Source organism: Medicago truncatula, chromosome 6 (genome assembly GCF_003473485.1).
Source record: "Medicago truncatula cultivar Jemalong A17 chromosome 6, MtrunA17r5.0-ANR, whole genome shotgun sequence".
Taxonomy (NCBI): Eukaryota; Viridiplantae; Streptophyta; class Magnoliopsida; order Fabales; family Fabaceae; genus Medicago; species Medicago truncatula.
Window position 1 is genome coordinate 3872561 of NC_053047.1, and position 19197 is coordinate 3891757.

At 30.9% G+C, this 19197-nt stretch overlaps 2 protein-coding genes across 2 annotated transcripts; both read left to right on the forward strand.

Moving 5' to 3' along the window:
* Nucleotides 1-1778: 1778 nt before the first annotated feature.
* LOC11427680 (cystathionine gamma-synthase 1, chloroplastic) lies at nucleotides 1779-8073 on the forward strand. The gene is made up of 11 exons (XM_003618486.4): nucleotides 1779-2121; nucleotides 2744-2847; nucleotides 3602-3675; nucleotides 4277-4445; nucleotides 5282-5341; nucleotides 5603-5806; nucleotides 6532-6618; nucleotides 6747-6854; nucleotides 6960-7055; nucleotides 7338-7456; nucleotides 7554-8073. Exons 1-11 carry the CDS (start codon nucleotides 1833-1835, stop codon nucleotides 7675-7677), a joined length of 1434 nt encoding a protein of 477 aa, XP_003618534.1. The 5' UTR covers nucleotides 1779-1832; the 3' UTR covers nucleotides 7678-8073.
* Nucleotides 8074-9718: 1645 nt separating this feature from the next.
* On the forward strand, nucleotides 9719-10285 carry LOC11427681 (uncharacterized). Its single transcript, XM_003618487.1, has one exon. It carries the CDS (start codon nucleotides 9719-9721, stop codon nucleotides 10283-10285), a length of 567 nt encoding a protein of 188 aa, XP_003618535.1.
* The last annotated feature ends 8912 nt before the right edge of the window (nucleotides 10286-19197 follow it).

Genomic DNA, 19197 nt, shown 5'->3' on the forward strand with positions numbered 1-19197 from the left:
TGTCATGTTTCTCTATTTTATTTTAAATGAAATTATATTCAAGTTTTCTTCATAAAAATAAAAATAAAAATTCCTGACAAAATTTGCTAAATTTAGTTTAGTTCCTAAAAACTATAAAAGAAAATTTTAGTCTAACAAAAAAAAACCCGAGACAGCCATTAGAAAAATAGACAATCAGATCCATAATAATAACTAAAAAGTAATTTTTTTTTGTTCTTGACAATAATATTTAAAAAGGGATAATTTTACTTGACAATAAAAAGAGATAATTTTGTTCTTGACAAGCTCTAGAGAACCATGTTTTCATAGAGTCCGCGGAAAGAAGGTTCATGATGTTAGCCGGATGAGAGTGGTGGACCAAGAGAAGTCGAATGAGAGCGGTGGATCAAGAGATCAATATTAGAAGAAACTCATATAACTTATCTACAATTGTTTCCTTTTTGAAATATGTGAGCAATACGAACATGTCAATCTTAATGAAGAATATCTTTGATGTCTTGTATCATAGTAGCATATTTGTGAAACCTTCGAGTTGAAATTGAAAAATATTAATTAATAGAATATTGAAAATCTCTTATAGAAGTTATATCTTGGTAATTTGGCTGCTTAACTAACTTTAGCCTCTGATGAATAACATGAAGTTTGGGATGGACGATATTAGAGGATCCTAAAAGAAGTCTCGAGAAATCAGAAATCCATGTCCCAGAATGATGACGAAGAAGACCATCGAACCCGAAAATCTCACTTCTCCACATTTAAAATGCGTGTGTTCTAACTATTAGGGTACTTGAAAAAAAAAAAAAATAAAGCATGCTTGTGAAGTCTGTGATTATGCATACTTGTCCTGGAAATGGAAATAAATATTATCATCTTCTTTTTCTGGTTCTATAGACATTATCATTTTATAACACTAATAAGGCATTATTATCCGTAAAAACACAATAATTAAATGTTGCGTTGCAATTTGTTAATCTGCAAGAATGACATGAATATGAATCAGGTGATTTAATTACCTAAAATATTTAAACAAATCTCCTGATAATAATGCATCGGGCCTAATCAATTTTGTAGAGAAGTAAAGGATCCTCTCACATAGGAAAAAGACCACACCTGGAATAGTGATATTCCATCAATGATTTATATATTAAACAATATAAGGATGAGTGGCTAAACAAAAATTAGTTATGATTATATTATTTATTTTACAAGAATGAAAGTGATATTTACTTAACCATATGACTAATTTAACAACATAAAAAAAGTTGAACTGTGGCATCTATTGAAAACAAGAGGATATTTACTGTTTGTAATATTTTTTAGATAGACGAAATAACAAATCATTTGAAATTTACACACAAATGGAGGAATTGAAGTTTGAATCCAGGCGTCCAACTTAATAATTTCGACATTTTTATCAATTAAGCTAGGATATCTACACGTAAATGATATATTTGGCATCAAGATACATGGTGCATTTGGACAAACTGAAATGGAATAATGTTTAGGGTGATTACGCTAGAAATTAAGAAGGTAATAGATGAAATCAAAATGTTATCCTGATGATGGTGTGTTTAGGCTAAAACACAGGTTTTTCTGATTATAATTTTTCAGATTGGCACTGCAATCATATATTTAGTATCCAACGCGCCTCAAATTACATAAAATACCTAATGGATAGAAATTTTAAGAAAGTGACCAGACATGATTGGATTACCAAATAGGAAAATCTTTGTCATTTCTCTACCATTTGTTATTTATATAACAACATAGTGGCATCACCAACTGCCAAATTCATCAAACACACCTACAAAGAAAAACAGAGACAAACCATAATGAATGCTTTTGATATTTCAGCTAGAAGCAGCTGCCACAACATTGCATTGGCCACGACGCCGTTTCGCCACCTTTCTTCGTCTTATCATTTAATGACGTTGAAGTTACAACACCATGTCAGCATTGGAGAGAGACGGAGCATTCGAGTGGTTAGAATTACGGCATCATTGTGGCCAAATACCGACTCAACTGTTTCTCAGCCATCGCCGGCGGAATCAAATGGTGCTTTGGAGATTGATAGTCCTTACTCGTTTTTGAAATGTGATGGATCAAAAACCGTTCACGCTGGTACTATAATTTGTCTCTCTTTTATTTTTCTATCCAAAAAAATATTTGTGATCACGTTGAATTCATGTGGAAGGTTTATGAATATTTTAAATTACGCATTATAATTAGTTCCTTATAACATTTTATGATTTTCAAATAAATTATTCAAAGAAAGTTTTTTATTTTATTACGTTAAATAGAAGTTAAAGTGGATGAAATCAAACTCAGCCTTACAATTAAAGTGCTAACAATAGATCTCAGACGGGTGCGCATGAAAAAACATTCATTAATAAATGTCAATTGTTAAAAGAATCTTAATCAACTCAAATAGATTAATCTCTATAGTTGCATGCAGAAGATATGTTTGATTTAAAAAAAAATGCTAACAATACACTATGTAATACACTTTTTTACTGATTAAACTAGAATTTTTTAGAATCACATTAAATTTATGTGGAATTCACATGATTTGTTGGACCAATTTGGTTTTCAACCAATTAAGTGTGTTAGAAACAGTTGTAATGCTCTTTGGTCCTTGTTATTTCCTATAGACGCAATTGATTTTTGGTAGAAAAAGTAAGTAACATAAATGTTTCATTGATATTGTAAAGCGATTTATAATATTGGTTTTGAGTTAATGCAGCTGAAAGATTAGGTCGAGGCATAGTCACAGATGCAATCACCACCCCTGTGGTCAACACTTCAGTCTACTTTTTTAAGAAAACTGCTGATCTCATTGATTGGAAGGTATTCTTCTCTCAATCATTAGTTATCAACATCAACATAATTCTCGCAGTAGTCTTATGAACACTATCTTTTCAACATTCTCTGTAACACTTGTTCTTTTATCGGATAAAACTCACTCTTTTGTTGGATAAAAATCACGTGAGTCTCAAACTTTGAAAATGATTTCATATAAATCGGTGAGATTTCCATGAGTTTTATCAAATAGAAAAAATGAATGTTAGAGATAGTGTTAAAAAATTATTGCTTGTAGCCTATCTCTAAACCTCCAATCAGGGGGTACCATTATCCAATGAGCCTGTTTCAAAATAATATTGTGTGGGCCCATTATGAACAACTAAAGTTTTGAGTAGGACCCTTAAAAAAATTGAGTGGGAGTTACTTTCCCCACCTCCAAATTCACATAGGGAGTAGAATTCTAAAAAAACACATTAATTTTGGGTCTCAAGATGTATACTTTCTAACAAAAGAATCTCTTTTGAGTTGGTTTAGGTGCTAAATTTAGTTCAACCCAACAATTTTCATAAAGGGTGAATGTTAGTATTGTTTGTTTTGTTGAGGTTGATGAGGATCGAACAATTGACCTTCTTATCATTGCATTCTCTAACTCCCACAATCAAGTCATTATTATATCCGGTCTAAAACTAACACGTTAGAAAAGTGAGGTGCTAATAGTTTTGCAGTTTCTTACTCATTTCATTTGGCTATTCCAAATGAATTTGTATATCAATTTGTGGTTCTTTTAACTTTTTACCAGGAGAAAAGACAATTTAGTTATGAATATGGGCGATATGGAAATCCAACAACAGCAGTTTTAGAAGAGAAGATGAGGTTTGTTTTTGATTTCGGCCTCCATAGATATTTAGATGTTCTTTATGTAAAAGAAAGAACTTCGTTTCTCATATTGAACCTAGGAATTTATCATTCAAAATAAACGTTTAACAACTATATATGGACGACCTTCATAAATTTTTAATAGACATCTATACATTTTATCATCTTATCATAGTATGAACTAATTTTATAGTAAACAATACTAAGAAGTGACGTCTATTCACGGAGTTTTAAAAAGAGGATATTGTAGGTTCTAATTTGTGTCTCAACATATCAGATGTATTTGGAGTCTTTTGACCATCCAAGCTTTACATGACACAATTATTATTGCTAATATAACCATTTTAACTTGGGTAAAAAAAATTCAACTTTGATTTTTACACATCTTCTTGTGATCGGATAATATGTAAAATAGTTCTGATAGAAATATTATTTTGCAATGATATTGTAAATAGGTTAGCCCAAATATGATTTTCCAAAAAAAAAAAATAAAATTAGCACAAATTTATAATTGATTATATTTTCACCAATGTGATTTTATATATTATAAATATATTCATGTTACAAATCTTTTTTTTTTTTTTTAATCTAAAATCAGTGCATTGGAGGGTGCTGAATCAACTCTATTCCTTGCATCTGGGATGTGTACTAGCTCTGTCATGTTCTTGGCACTAGTTCCAGCTGGGGGACATATTGTTACCACTACTGATTGCTATAGAAGGACTAGAATATTCATTGCCAATATGCTTCCAAAAATGGGAATCACGGTATAATTATATCATATATTTTATAGTTTGATACTTGAATTGATTGTATTTATATTTATATTTTGGAAAAGTTTAGGGTGCTCCCCCATGAACTATATAATATATCTAAGTATATTAATCAATTTCATGTAGAAAATGGTAATTTACTATTGATGAACAACACTATCATGAGAAACATAAATAAAACTAGACTTCAAACTAACATGTTTATAAAACATGGTAGTATAGTTTATAAATAAAGAGAATTTTGTATAACAAATGCAAAGTAGAAATGATGATGAATTTTCAAAGAGATTAACTATATTTAGTTCAAAATTTACTTAAGAAGAATTTATTTTAGAGTAAATCATCAAATTAGTCCATGACTTTGTATGATACTCTCAAAAAGATCTTTTAGATTATGAACATTTCAAAAAGGTCCTTGATTATATTAAATTGTCAAGTTAGTCATTATATTTAATAACTTACTATCAATATAACCTCTAATATACTCGCATGCAAACTAATATGAGTAAAATTTGATAGAGTCGGAGACCATTTTGAAATTTTCATAATCACAAAAACCTATTTGAAAGTTTCCTATAAAGTTATTTGGTGGTTTACTCGTTTATTTTATTTAAATTCAAAATAGAATCACTTTTAGAACAGGATTATAATAAATTAAGCAAGTCCTACACTCAATTTTTTTTTTTTAATTTTCACTCTTTATAAACAACATAGTATAACAAATATAGAGTATAAAAAAGTTTATTAGAGATGAAATTCAATATTATGCTCCTTGTAGTTGCAATTTGTCTAGTTAAAGTCACATTAAAAAATTTCACTTCATTGAGCAGGCCACCATAATTGATCCTGCTGATGTTGATGCATTGGAAGCTGCATTGGAAAATAACAAAGTGAGAATTATATAGTAGAGTTGTTAAAACGTGCTATCCGGTCTATTTAGGACCGACCTTAACGGGCTTTGGGCTTTATTGGGTCGGGCCAACAAACTCGGTTGAAATCGAGCTTGAAATATACTACCCGAATCCGGCCCTACATGGACCACGGGTTAAACGGGACGGCCCGTATTAAAGTAATTTGTTTTTTTGTAAAGTTTTCCTTTTGTTTCTTTATAACTAATGCAAAATATTAATTCATATAATAAACATATATAGGTTTCACTCTTCTTTACTGAAACTCCAACCAATCCATTCCAAAGATGTGTTGATATTAAGCTAGTTTCAGAGCTTTGTCATAGAAAAGGAGCTTTGGTTTGCATTGATGGTACATTTTCTACACCTATTAACCAAAAAGCACTTTCCCTTGGAGCTGATCTTGTAGTGAACTCTGCAACAAAATACATTGCTGGACATCATGATGTAAGTCATTTGCATATTTTTGGAAAACAATATTATGAAGTGGTAATATGATGAAGTAAGATTTGTACAATTTTTCTTCTTAAGCATAAACTAGTTTATATTATCAATTGATAGGCATAGCATTCAATGGAATGGTAAAAACTACAATTTTTAATCAAAATCATTCTAGTTTTAATTATTTAAAAGAGCCTCAAGGAAACAACCTCTTGGTCTTTCTCCAAAATAATAGTTTTAATTTTATTTTACTCTTGTTCAATTTTAAGAAATCCCACGTAGGAACAAAGAAAACCAAGGGTTTTATAATTGATGGGGAGTTTAAGCGCATTGACTTCAACTTATGGACCATAAGCCTCCACACTGGTGGTCCAATCGGTTGAAGTTTTTTTGGAGGAGAGGAGAGATTGACTATTATAAATTTAAATACAATGACAAAATTGACCTTATTGATTGTTAAAATTTCAATCTGTTATTATAAATTTAAATACAATGACAAAATTGCCCTCATTGATTTTTAAAATTTCAATCGATATGCCACACTCCAATTGGATCTGTGTTGTAATCCAACTGGAGTGGCATCAAGGTGCAAAAATGAATAGTAACTGAAATGTGTTTTTTTTTCTTGTTGAAAGAAATAAAATGTGTTTTATTAGTAGCATATATTTCTCTTTTATTTATCCATAATATTTATGATAAATAACATTTTTTTTCTTCTAATATTGTTTTAGGTCCTTGCTGGTTGCATAAGTGGTTCAGAGAAGTTGATTTCACAAGTTCGTAGTTTCCATTTCATTTTGGGTGGCACTCTTAGCCCGGTACACATTTCTACATGATTGTTCCCTTCACCTTTGAATTAAACATGTTTTGACTTAATTTTTTTATGAGAAATTATACATATTTTTAGTTACTATGTTGACATGTTGCTACATGTTTATGATAACAGAATTCTGCATACCTAGTCATTAGAGGTATGAAAACCTTGCATCTTCGTGTACAACATCAAAATTCAACAGCAATGAAGATGGCCCAACTTTTAGAGACACATCCTAAGGTATCTTGGCATTGATATAGACAATGTCTAGTTTATATCTTCAACAATGATGTTCAAGATATAATGCAATTCATCGACGATGACTATTTTCGATGTTATTGATAGGTGACACGAGTCTACTATCCCGGCTTGCCAAGTCATCCCGAATATGCCCTCGCCAAGAGGCAAATGACTGGTTTTGGAGGTGTTGTCTGTTTTGATGTATGGTTTGTTCTTTTACCTTGATTTGCATTTTTTTTTTCTTTCTAAAGTGAGTAATAGTTCATCCGTTGAATGACTATACACTGACAATTTAAAACATTCTTTCACACGATCATCGAATTTGACGATTGTGTAAAAAAAAGGTTTTAAATTGTCAGTGTATAGTCATTAAACCGATAAACTACTTTTATATTTGAAGTAAATTATGTTTTTCATTTAAATTATGTTTTTGGTGTTATTATTATTTAGTAAATTTGGATTATGATGTTTCTAATCATGCAGATTGATGGAGATATAATGAGGACGATAAAGTTTGTTGATTCATTGAAAATCCCATACATTGCTCCATCCTTTGGTGGTGTTGAGAGTGTTGTGAATCAGCCAGCAATCATGTCTTATTGGTATTTGATTGAATCTTTTTCAAATGTATGATTTAACTTTATCCATTATAGAGGAAATATGTATATTTTAATATTTTCTTTTTTTATTTTGCTATAGGGATCTTCCAAGGAAAGAAAGGGAAAAATATAGAATTTATGATAACACCGTCCGTTTCTGCTTTGGAGTTGAAGGCTATGAAGATTTAAAGGATGATGTCCTACAAGCCCTAGATGCCATATAAGACCTTAATCACCTTCCCTTTTAGTGTTTTCTTTGTTCTTTTTGTAAACATATCCGGTGAATCAATATGTAGCGCAACACTGTTGATTGAAGATATGTCTAATATCTAAAATGTGTCAGGATTAAATTCCAGTATGACACCGACATATATAGTTACTTTGAATCACTTTCATTGTTATTTATGATGTCGATATACGTACCAGAGTTGTATATGGTGTGGTGTCATTGTTTGTTTAAGTTCTTCACAACCAAGTGAACTTTCATGATTGAATGTAATTTTTGGATTTGAGTGTGAGGGAGAGTGTATAATATGTATGTTTAGATGATTGTGAAACCTTTTATATTTGATGTTTTGAGTTGTTTCCTCCAATAATGGAACATAAATAAACTGAGGAAATCTCTCTCTTTTTCATTCCTAATGTTAGCAACCTAGTTTAGGAATTTCCAGTGGATAATCTTGAGATATCAAAAAGACTTGCATTGGATTCAAGCCTCGATATGTATTGAACCGGCCAAGATGAAAACAACAGTCTCAATTCAAACATTACGTCATTGAGCTGCTTGCTTGTTGATTTCTCTGGAAAAAAAAATAGCTTGGATTACTCCTCCCTTATCCTCTATTTATTGATCAAGAGAATCCTAAAAAAATAATAAACGAATTTAAGATTAATTAATCACATAGACATATAAAAAAAAATATTGATGCTTATATATTCAGTTTATGTACTACCCAAGGCAACTCATTAAGGGGAACGTTGACACTATTTTTTTTAAATAAAGGAGGAAATTATCCTATTCTCAATTTTTTTAACTAGATGCTGTTTTTGCACAACAATAATATTGATGAAAATGCAACTTGTGTTTTTTCAATGAGTTACTTTCTCTTAAGGAATAGGGGTGACATTGAAAGGAAATGAAGTCATAGTCGATCTCCTCCCTCATCTAGTGATCCTTATTTCTCTGTAAAACTTGTGTTTTTTTTTACTTAGGAAATTAAATAAAACTGCAAGATCAATTGTTGTTATTATCTTTGAGAAAATAATAAAATAGGAGTCATATGGAAGTTGTGTTTGAAGAATACTATTTATATAATGTTAAAAGGTTCACTCAAATAACACATGCCTTGGAATTCGTTGCCTTGTAAGATAACATGTATTTTGAATTGAATCACACATGTAACAATAAAATTAGGGAATGCCAAATAGACCCAGTTTATCTAAAGGGTCATTTTAGCAGGTTTGATCCACTTAGATGGTTGATCAGGTGGTTTTGACTGGAGGCCCTGAAGTGTGGCCTTTTCAAAGTTTGATTTGTCAATTTCATTGGACTAGTTTAACTTTTTAAAAAATGAAATTGATAACACACTCTTTTTAAAACTGAGTTGGTGCACGTTTGTAAATTTCTACTACCAACTGCTAATGTGCACCCCACCTATTTTAGAATTTGTAGTTAGAAGGAGTGCATTAACCAATTATAAATAAATAATGGCTAAAAATACTCAAATCCACAGCTTTGCTATAAAACTCATTCAAAAAAAAAAAACTAGTGGTTCTATATTAACAATCCCTCAAGACTGACAATGAACTGGACTTGAGTTTAAAATTACGTTCGTCAAATAAATATGTTGAACTTGAGCTACGAATAGTTTAACCGTTTGATTGATGAACTAACTATGTAAGTTTGTCAAAATGTGGCGACGTGGAAAGAGTGTTACATGACAAACTCTTGTGTTGTCACCATATTTCTATCGCAAAATTTGGACACACTCAAAATAAAAAATGTTGAAAGAGAAGAAAACTAAATAAAATGTATTTTTTAAATAATCAAATAATGTGTATTTTTATATGTTTGTCTAAATTTAGTTCTCAAAATTTACTGGCCACTCAAGTATGTTACATAGTGACTTGAGGCTTTATGGGTAAGTCGATATGTTAGGCAGACCAAGTCCATGTTCCCTATTTCCAAATCGCAAAATCTGAAATCTTAACTCATTTCGTTGTTCTCCTTCCACACCGTGAATCATTCCGTCGTTATTTTCGAAGATGAAAGTTTCAAGTGAAATGAAAGTAGAAGTTTCTGAAGAAATGAAAGTATTCAAGGAAGGGATTCAATTGGTTATAAATTCTTGGTGGGAGATTCAAAGTTTCATCAAGAAAGAGCGTGGTGGCATTCACTCCTCGCGCAAAGTTGATGAACTTTGTCATAGTATATTTTCTTGGTTCATTGAATCCAAAGAAGAATCACTTAGGCTTGCTTCTGCAAAAATTACACTTCCACAAAGAATGTTTCGTTTCGTTGGAATTATCGGTTCTCTTGATGATAGTGTTAAGCGGCTCTGTGAACTAGTATGGGCTATGTATGAAGAATGTAACACCGGTGATTTCACCTCTGTTGAATTAATAAAAGAAGTCAGTCTTACCCTAGCTCGTCGACTAATACAAAAACAAGTATGTACATCTTATGATATCAACGATTCTGGAGGTCGTTTGCAAGGACAATCTCTAAACGAGTTTAGAGAAGGGGTTGATTTGGTTATGGAGAAGTTGTGGGTTGATTGCGGACCAAACCCCCACGATATGCTTGAAGATATCACCGAAGTTGATTTCTGAACCTTATGTAGAATGGATACTTAGAAACATATTATATCCCCTGCCTATTCATGTCGAATATGCATTAAATGGCATCACAAAAGAAATTGTGGCAGATTTGATGACTATTTTTAATGAATGTTCGAGAGGTGAATTTAAATGTGTAGAAAAACTCAAGGAAGAAAAAGATGGGCGAAGTAATATCGATTCAAAGATTGAAATTGGTTATCGACCTCTGAGTTTACTGATGTTAAACTCAAGGGCCAATAACTAACTAACTTCAATTTTTTTTGAAGGAAAGGGCCGATAACTAACTTCAATATTTCTTTAGTATCTTATAATTGTAATATTTCAATTATTTATGTGTACTTGATTATGGAGTGCCCTAGTTTTGCACTTGAATATTTGAAGTAGATTACAATTTAGGTTGTTTCAACCGAATGTTGATACAGGTTACACGTCCAAAAGAAAATGTTAGACAAGGACTATATGTTTTCTTTTACTAGTTAGATAAAGATTATGTTGTATTTCTGTTTTGTGTTTCAATGTTATATATCTGTTTGAAAACACCATTTTTATTATTGAATAAAAACATTTCCAATATATTACAACTTTTTAATAATTTTTTGGGTGTATATTTTTAACTGAAACCAATTTTTCCTAGCTAGAATTTGCAGGGTGTGTATTTAGGTTTAGCCACCTAAGGTTTAGAGAGGTGGATGGGATTAGGGTTTTGTATTGAAACTTCTACGGCCTCATAGATAATGTATATATATAGTCATGGTTAGATCCAAGTTGGGCTTAGCTTAATGGACCGGGTTACTCGGATATGAGCTTCAACGTCTATATGGATTAGGGGTCGAGTCATAGTTAAAAATCCACCCGGCACCGAGTCTTCCAAGCATGAGACCTGAAAGGATGAAGTGGTTCAAGTATTCTCGGTGTTCAGTAAGTAGGCTACACACTTGCTTGAAAATCCACACCGATACATATACCCCAAGCATGAGGCCCGAAAACATGAAGTATTTGATTAGAGACATGTGGGTTTGTCGATCATTGCTTTTATGCCTTTTTTTAGTGTTTGCCTTAAAGTTTAAGGAGGGTGAACCCCCTCTTTCTTTGTGTTATAATAAAAACCGTAATAATTTCAACATGTGTGCACTCTTGCGCGTAGTAATAAGCTAATGACATCTTTGTACTCGAACTTATGTGTTGTTGAATTCGATAAATCTTAAGCGATCTTAATTGTCATTCGTCGAACATACGGTCCTGAGTGTATGTTTGTGGGCTGTAGAAAAATACAATGACAATATCTTTTTCTTTTGGTGATATACCATGACAGTACAAACAAATTGTAAACGTATAAGAAAAATTCACTATCTTCAAATGAAGGCAGTAGATAATGAATTCTATCACCATTATTTTTTTTTTCTTGTTTATGTTTATCTATCTGCAAATAGTACTCTCCATTTCTATTAACTTGAGATAGTGAATTATTTTTGATAGATTCTATATATGATAGTGAATTAAAAAATTGTATGTTTGTTATTGGTACTTTATTAGTAAGTTTGCAACACTTCATACATGATTAGTCAAATCTTTACATCAATTTTCAAATGGACTCAACTTAGATATAATACTATGAATATCAAGATTGGTGGAATATTTATGGACATTGAAAATTATACTATAAATAATTATAAATTCTTATTTGCCCTAATTTGTGTTGTTATGAATTACAATAGAGATGTGACTTTTGGACACCTTTTCTTTCTCTTCTGAAGGAAACTGAGAAGAGATCGCTTTATGGAAAATCCTTGTGAAGCATGCATTAATAATACTTGAGGTTGCAATGAAAGAGACAATGTTGGAGTTGATCTCTTGCTACCATTTTTTTCTTCCATTTCTTGACTTGCCAACAATATTATCACTCTAATTAATCTGCAATTAGTTTCAACGGTTACTTCTTCTAATACAAAAAGTAGAAACGCATTTGTGTGGATTTTTTTTTGTTCCACAAGCAATTATCCAAAGCATATAGCCAAATAATAAGGAAAATTAATTATTAAATTCAAAGCTTTCTAAAACACAGAAATGAAGAATTGTCATAAGTAGATATTACGAATATTAATATTACCTGAAATTCACTTGCATCAAACATGTGTTGTCTATTATTAGGAGTAGCAACAAGTTGCTTGTTTGCATTCAACACCTCATTCCTACAAAGTTTGCACACATAAATTAAAGGACTAAAAATTAATGCAAGAAAAACAACTCAAATATTATTATTTGAATAAAAAATAATTAATGACAAAATTAAGGTAATTAATGGTTTTCATATTTAGCTCTTGTAAAAAAATTTTTTTTAGCTTTTTTCGTTATTTAATTCAATTTTTAACAGTATCATAAATGCAACAAATGTTAAATTGAAATCCCTTACCTTGAAGGATGAAAGTGATCCAAATAGCAATTTCGCTTCATAGTGATGATACCAATAATGAACTCAACCAATAAAGCCCTCTTTCTTATGAGAAAATGTTAGCTACACAAATGTAATTAGAAACAATGAGAAATAGATACATATACATATTGGACAACACAATATTTAAATTATATATGCACAAGAAATTGGTTAGTGCATAACTCTCTAGGGTTATATATGTAGGTGTGGGGAGAAAGAATATTTATCGAAAGGTGAATTGAATTGAATGAATTTGAACGTGGGAAATGAGTAACACATGTCCAAAACTTTTGTTACATATTGAAAATCAATTAACACTACACACATGTATAGTATGAGTTAAGAAAGAGAAAAAAAACTACACATATATATTAACTCAATATGCATTACTTTTTTCACATTACTTTTATTTGTTTGACATCTTTTTTTTGCTTTCCCTTTTGTAGTGGAAATTACTCAAAATGGGAAATTTGCTTTTCTATGTGTAACCCTAGTTAATGCATTATGTCGTATGTGTTTTTCCAATACGGTTAAAGGACAAATAATTAATTGTCTGCCTATGTTGTTGATCATCGCTTGTATCTCATCCAGAGTAATAATAATAATAATGTAGCTCATTACTATGTTGTTGATCAGTAATAATAATAATGTAGCTCATTACTATTGGTTTTATCCTTTTCAAACCCTGATCATCTCTCTCTTTAGTACTCGATCTCGGTTAAGGAAAATAGTTGATAATCTCAAAATTTGGTTTTTGATTAGGGTTTTGAAAAGGGAATATCCTCTTCTCCCTATTTCAAACCCAAATTGTCCTCTTCTCCATTCATCAATTCAAGTTCCATGTCCACCTCATATGGGTACCCAACTAATATTTTGTTGGTGATGATGAGTACCAAAGATATTTTCTCTTTTTTTTCTTATTATTTTATTTTCGATGAAAGATAATTCTTTTGGAATATTTAGTTTTAGTGAATAAAAATTATAAACTAATTTCAACTATGACAAACGTGGTCTCTTAAAAGTAGAAGCTAATTTTTTCAACAATTTTTATTAGTTTTTCTATATATATATATATATATATATTATTAGTTTATAATTTTTTTAATAAATGTAAAACACAATTGTGTTTGATTCAATAGCTTTTGGTTTTGAACACAAAATTATTTCTATTGGTCCTTGAATAAAATGGGACCAACTCACTCGAAAATAAATATTTGAAATTTGTATACAATAGCTTGTTATTGTGTGCTTTATTAGTTGTGTATCTTTGTCCATATTATTCTGTGTTTTTTGTCTTGAACACCTGTTTTCTTAAAAATGGTACATATCACAACAACTTAGAAAATAGATAAGTTCTATAGTGCATTAAAGAAAAATGTCATCATGTACAAATTAAATGGGTTATGATGTGACTTTTTATTTCTACGGTAGAAATGATACTTGTGTATAGTGGAAGACTATTTTTTTTATTTCGTATTAATCAAGGTTGTCAGACTCACAAGTTTACATAAACTCGAAAAAGTATGTAGACCTCGTATCAGTCTATGAAAAATTTAAATTGACTTTAACAAATATGTAAGTGACACATAAATGACATATATATTTATAATAGAACACCGATTAACATAAAAATTCTAACTCCATAACAAACTTTTTAACAAAAAAAAAAAACTCAATATTAAAGCAAGCAAAGTAAAAAAAAGTAAGTAGATACGATTGTTATTCCTTCCTAATTGGATACTATATATACCAAAAAAAATCATAAAACATATATGCTAATAGCTCAGTTCATATCATATTCATGATTTTTCCAACTCATCAATATTTTATGTATAATTAATTGTTGTTAATTTTTTCTACTAATGTTATTTTTTTTCCTCGTTAGATAGCCTACTAATCTAAGACAAAAATACAATGATTTTCCTAAATCCATAATTTTACTCGCTACAAAAATGTAGTTTTGAAATTTGTACATTATTACTTAAAGTTTTGATTTTTGAAAGAAATTACCGTAAATTTCCATTCATTTTATAGCTCTGTGGGGATCTTATGGTTGATAATTAATTAACTATACCTCTGGCATGGTTCTTTTTTTTTTTTTAACTAAATTCCAATGGAACACATGTAGTTGAAAATAATGCTTGCTTGACATAGCAACAAAACCTGTGATTTTACCTCTCTCAATAATGATCACACTTTTCTTATTTCTCTTTCACACTCTATCTACGTAGTAGTTGTACAATTTTGTTATTGCTCCCACATTCTTTTGTTACTTTTGCTCACTTTCATAGGAAGGCACAGTTATGTCATGCATCTCTTGTTTTCTTTTTCTACTTTTATTGATATAACATATATAGCATCAGTACTCTGTTATATATTTACATCTCACCCTCATAAGGCAATAAGTTACGTTACTTGAGGAACCTGGTTGCTTTACTTTCATCCCCTATTATTTTGCTGATTTTTCCTTAAATGTTTGGTTGTTTGCTTGTACTCTTAAAATGAGATGCTTTTTGAAATGCACAATGTGTTTGATCGAAGTGTATGAATTGTTGTTTATGACTCTGATCAAACACATTGTGCAGTCAAAAAGCAACTAATATAATAAGAAAATTGTGTAACGTCGCGAAAGATTATAGAATTTGGGTTCATGTTGATGCTTCTTGAAGGCATCGGCCTTGGAAGCTGCCTAAACACAGGTACTTTATTTGTTTGTATAATATATCATAAATATTAAATAAATAAAATAGTATATTCCATTAAAAAAAAATTTACTGCTGTATCATTTGTGAAAAGCATGTTTGCTATCAGCTACAATTTTCTTTGATTGGAGAATTTTTCTAACTTCTAATTTTTTGTGAGAGATGAAAACAAAAAGAAAATGAATATAATGAGAACTGGAAATCAAAATGAGATAGAAAAGGAACAAATATAGATGTGAAAATAGAGGACATATACAACTTACAAATGAGAGCACGTTGTGAAAATAAGAGAAAGTTGAAAGAGGTTGCTACAAAGAAGAAATGAAGTCAGAGGGAAATTTAATTAAGGTCAATACTTGGTAATAGTGGGATTGGACCATGATAATAATAATAATGATAATGATGATAATAATAATAATAATAAAATATATATAGTTTGCACCAAGCCAATATGATTTTAATACGACACTGCTTAGAGCAATATAAATTAGTATATATCATGTTTCAATGATGTAAAATTGAAAGAATAGTAAACAAAACTTAACTATTCATGTTGGTGTGTAAATTAGAAAAAAAATCCTACTTTTTTTATTGGTTGTTGATATTTGAAAAATGCAATTTTTGCAGGCGAACTTCAGAAATATATCAGTTGCAGTCATGGGGGTTTTCTTTTCTCTAACTACTCCAATTGGCATTTGAATAGGAATAGCGAAAACTAATAGTTATGATGATAATAGTCCAACTAAGGCAGAGGGAAAGAAGAAGAAACAGGTGAATAAAGTGAAGCTTTTTAGTTTTAACTGAGCCAGAATGAGGACTCGTGTTCAGAAGGGTACCTCCAAAGCCGCCTTGACAGATGCAGAATAGTTGATTCAATTGCAACAGAATATCTGAGAATACCAATACTTTTGTTCAAATTTTCTTAGAGGGAGTAGTCTTTCAGTCGTTATTTGGCCAAGAATGGTCATACTTTTGACTAGCTTTTCTGTTTATTAGTTGTCTTTGACACCTCGTTCCTTAGGTCATTCCCTTTCTTAGGATAGATCCGGTTTCTCTTTTCATAGGTTTTACACTATGTGTCTCTGTTGTATTGGTTCAGACCTCTCATGCTTTTATATTTTATTGCTTTGATAAAAAAATAAAAAAAAGGGGATATTTAATACAGCATCAGCAGGAATATTAATATATATGGCTCTTGTGGATCTCTTGGCTGCAACTAGGGTGCAATTTATCTCTTCTGGCAGGGCTGGCTCTATGTCCTTAATTGCCAAATGAGCATAGGGTCAAATTAATTTTTTTGCAAGATTATGTTAAGGGAAAGATTGATGGTTTGTAATTATGCTGGTATTTGTTGCACTAAATTGCATAGATTTTTAACTTTATACTTATCAAACTTAGCTTTAAGCTAGTTCGTTTTTATATCAATTTTTGGTGCTGTTTGTTCATGTAATAATAACAAACTATTTCTATGTTTGAAGACCAATAAATCAAACAACAAATACTTGACCCAACAAAAAAAAAATCAAACAACAAATAAATATATTATTAAAAAAATATGTCAAAAATGTTTACCAATTTTCGCAGAGAAATATTGGAATGCTCAACTGGTGGTCTTGGTGAGATCACACGACTTAGCACATCTAATCTTTTATCTATTATGAATTTGCATTTTTAACTATCATTACTGCCTTAAGTAAAAAAAAATGTTATAATTGATCAGCAGAGGTGTCTATTAGTTCGAAAATGCTATAATTTTATAGAATTAATTCATTCAAAATTAAATTTTCTTAGGTAGAACTTTATTTGAAGTTTGAAATTGCTGACCAATTCAAATGTATATCATCATAGTAACTGTTAGATGATAAAATATCGGGTCTGTTAGTTTAGAGTCGGGATGTGTTATTGGGTCTGTTAGTTTAGAGTCCACTAGGTTTTATACATATTTTGTAGTAACCTTTTGTAATGTCAAGTTATTGTTAATCATATGAAACACCAGCCGATTTATAATATTCTCTCTTCCTCTCTGATTATCTATATTGTTAACATGGTATCGAAAGCATGGTTTGATCCGCCTTGAACCACTTGTCACTTCTGCTATCGAATCTCAAAAGTTTGAGAATATATTTGGTTTGGTATTTGATGATCGATTCAGTTTGCACGTTACAATTCCGGTTTGTTTCTTCTTCCTAGGTTACGCTAATTTTATTAGTTGGTAAACTTTTGATTCAGTCGGTTGGTCTTAATTTGAATTTTGAGTTGCTATTGGTGTAGAGTTATTCGACACCATTTTTTGTTTGTTTCGGTGATATGTTGAACTCTAATGGCATTTGTTTGTTTTCTATCAAAGAGGTTATTGTTGTTTCAAAGCCACTAATTTGGATATTATTGAACGGGTTTACATTTTGTTTGATAATGGTACCTATAAGCCATTATTTTGGAATCCGTGAGTCTTGGTTATTTTCTTTTGGTTTGACTTATTTGGAATATGTGAGTCTGGTGGCTTCTCTGTTTGCAAAGAGTTGTAAAGCAACTTTGAGATTTGATTTGGTACCTCACAAGTTTGTTGTAACTTGTAAGATCATCAGACGAAAAAATATATATTTATGAGAAGTGTCTTTTTGTTGTTCGTCTCTCCTCTTTTTGTTTGAGTTTTGTATTCAAATCAGTCTCATTTATTTGGTTTATTTGTTTGAGTCTAGTTCTCTGCTTGTGGGTAGTCAAAGTCTTGAAATGTTTTTATGGCTTTTGTTGTGATTATCTGAATGCACGGTCTGACCTTAAGCTTGGGATTATCTGAATGCAAAACAATGGTTATATCAGAATGCACTTGTAGTGGAAGAAAATTAAAATATAGAGAAAGCTATACAAAGTTTGTTGTTACTAGGTGACTATTAATTCTTAAATAAAAACCGAGTATGATGAAAAGAGACAAGAAGGGAGAGGCTCCAAGGAAGATAGTAGAGAGAGAGAGGAAAAATATTTTGTGAATTGTGAAGTGAAGGGGTGAAAGTGAAATGTATAAGGGGTAAAGTGACTTTTTCTTTTTACTGGAGATAAAGATATATTTTCTAGACTTTGTCTAATTTTTATAAATAAGATAGTCTTGCATCATGCACAAGTATCTTTTTTACCATTAGATCAATAAGTCGCATCATAAAAATAAAATGTGAACTGCTACTTCATTTGTGTTGTGGCTCTCATTAAACCCATGTTAGCTACCGGCTACATAGTTTGGCTTCGTTGGAGCATTCTTCTAACTTATCAATCTTTGAAGTAACTCATAAGTATGAAATAACATAAAAAAGTGTGCATTGAATTTATTTATTTTTTCAATTAAGATTGGAGGGGTAAAATGGGGATAAAGAGTGATGAGTTATAAGATACTTGAATCATCTTATAAAATGGAGATAAAGAAATAGTTCAGAAAGTCATGAAAGGACAAAAGAAGGGAAAAAACCTCGAAGCCAATGAAATCCACCCAAACCAGACAACTTTGTAATTTTGCTATGTTTTTTACAAGTTTATCACCGATGATGTTTGGGGTATAATCGTTATGGACGTTCTGATGAGAAGAAATGGAGCAAGATGTGAAGAAGCCAAGGAGTCTATTACTGTCAATTTTGCATTGCGAGCTATGAGACCCGCATCGCGAGATACTATTCAAAAACAAGGTGTTTGCTATTGTCTATCTCGCATCGAGGGCTATAAGCCCCGCATCGCGCGAATGGAACAACAAGCCAAAGGGAAGCTCACTGCCTAATCTCAGACTG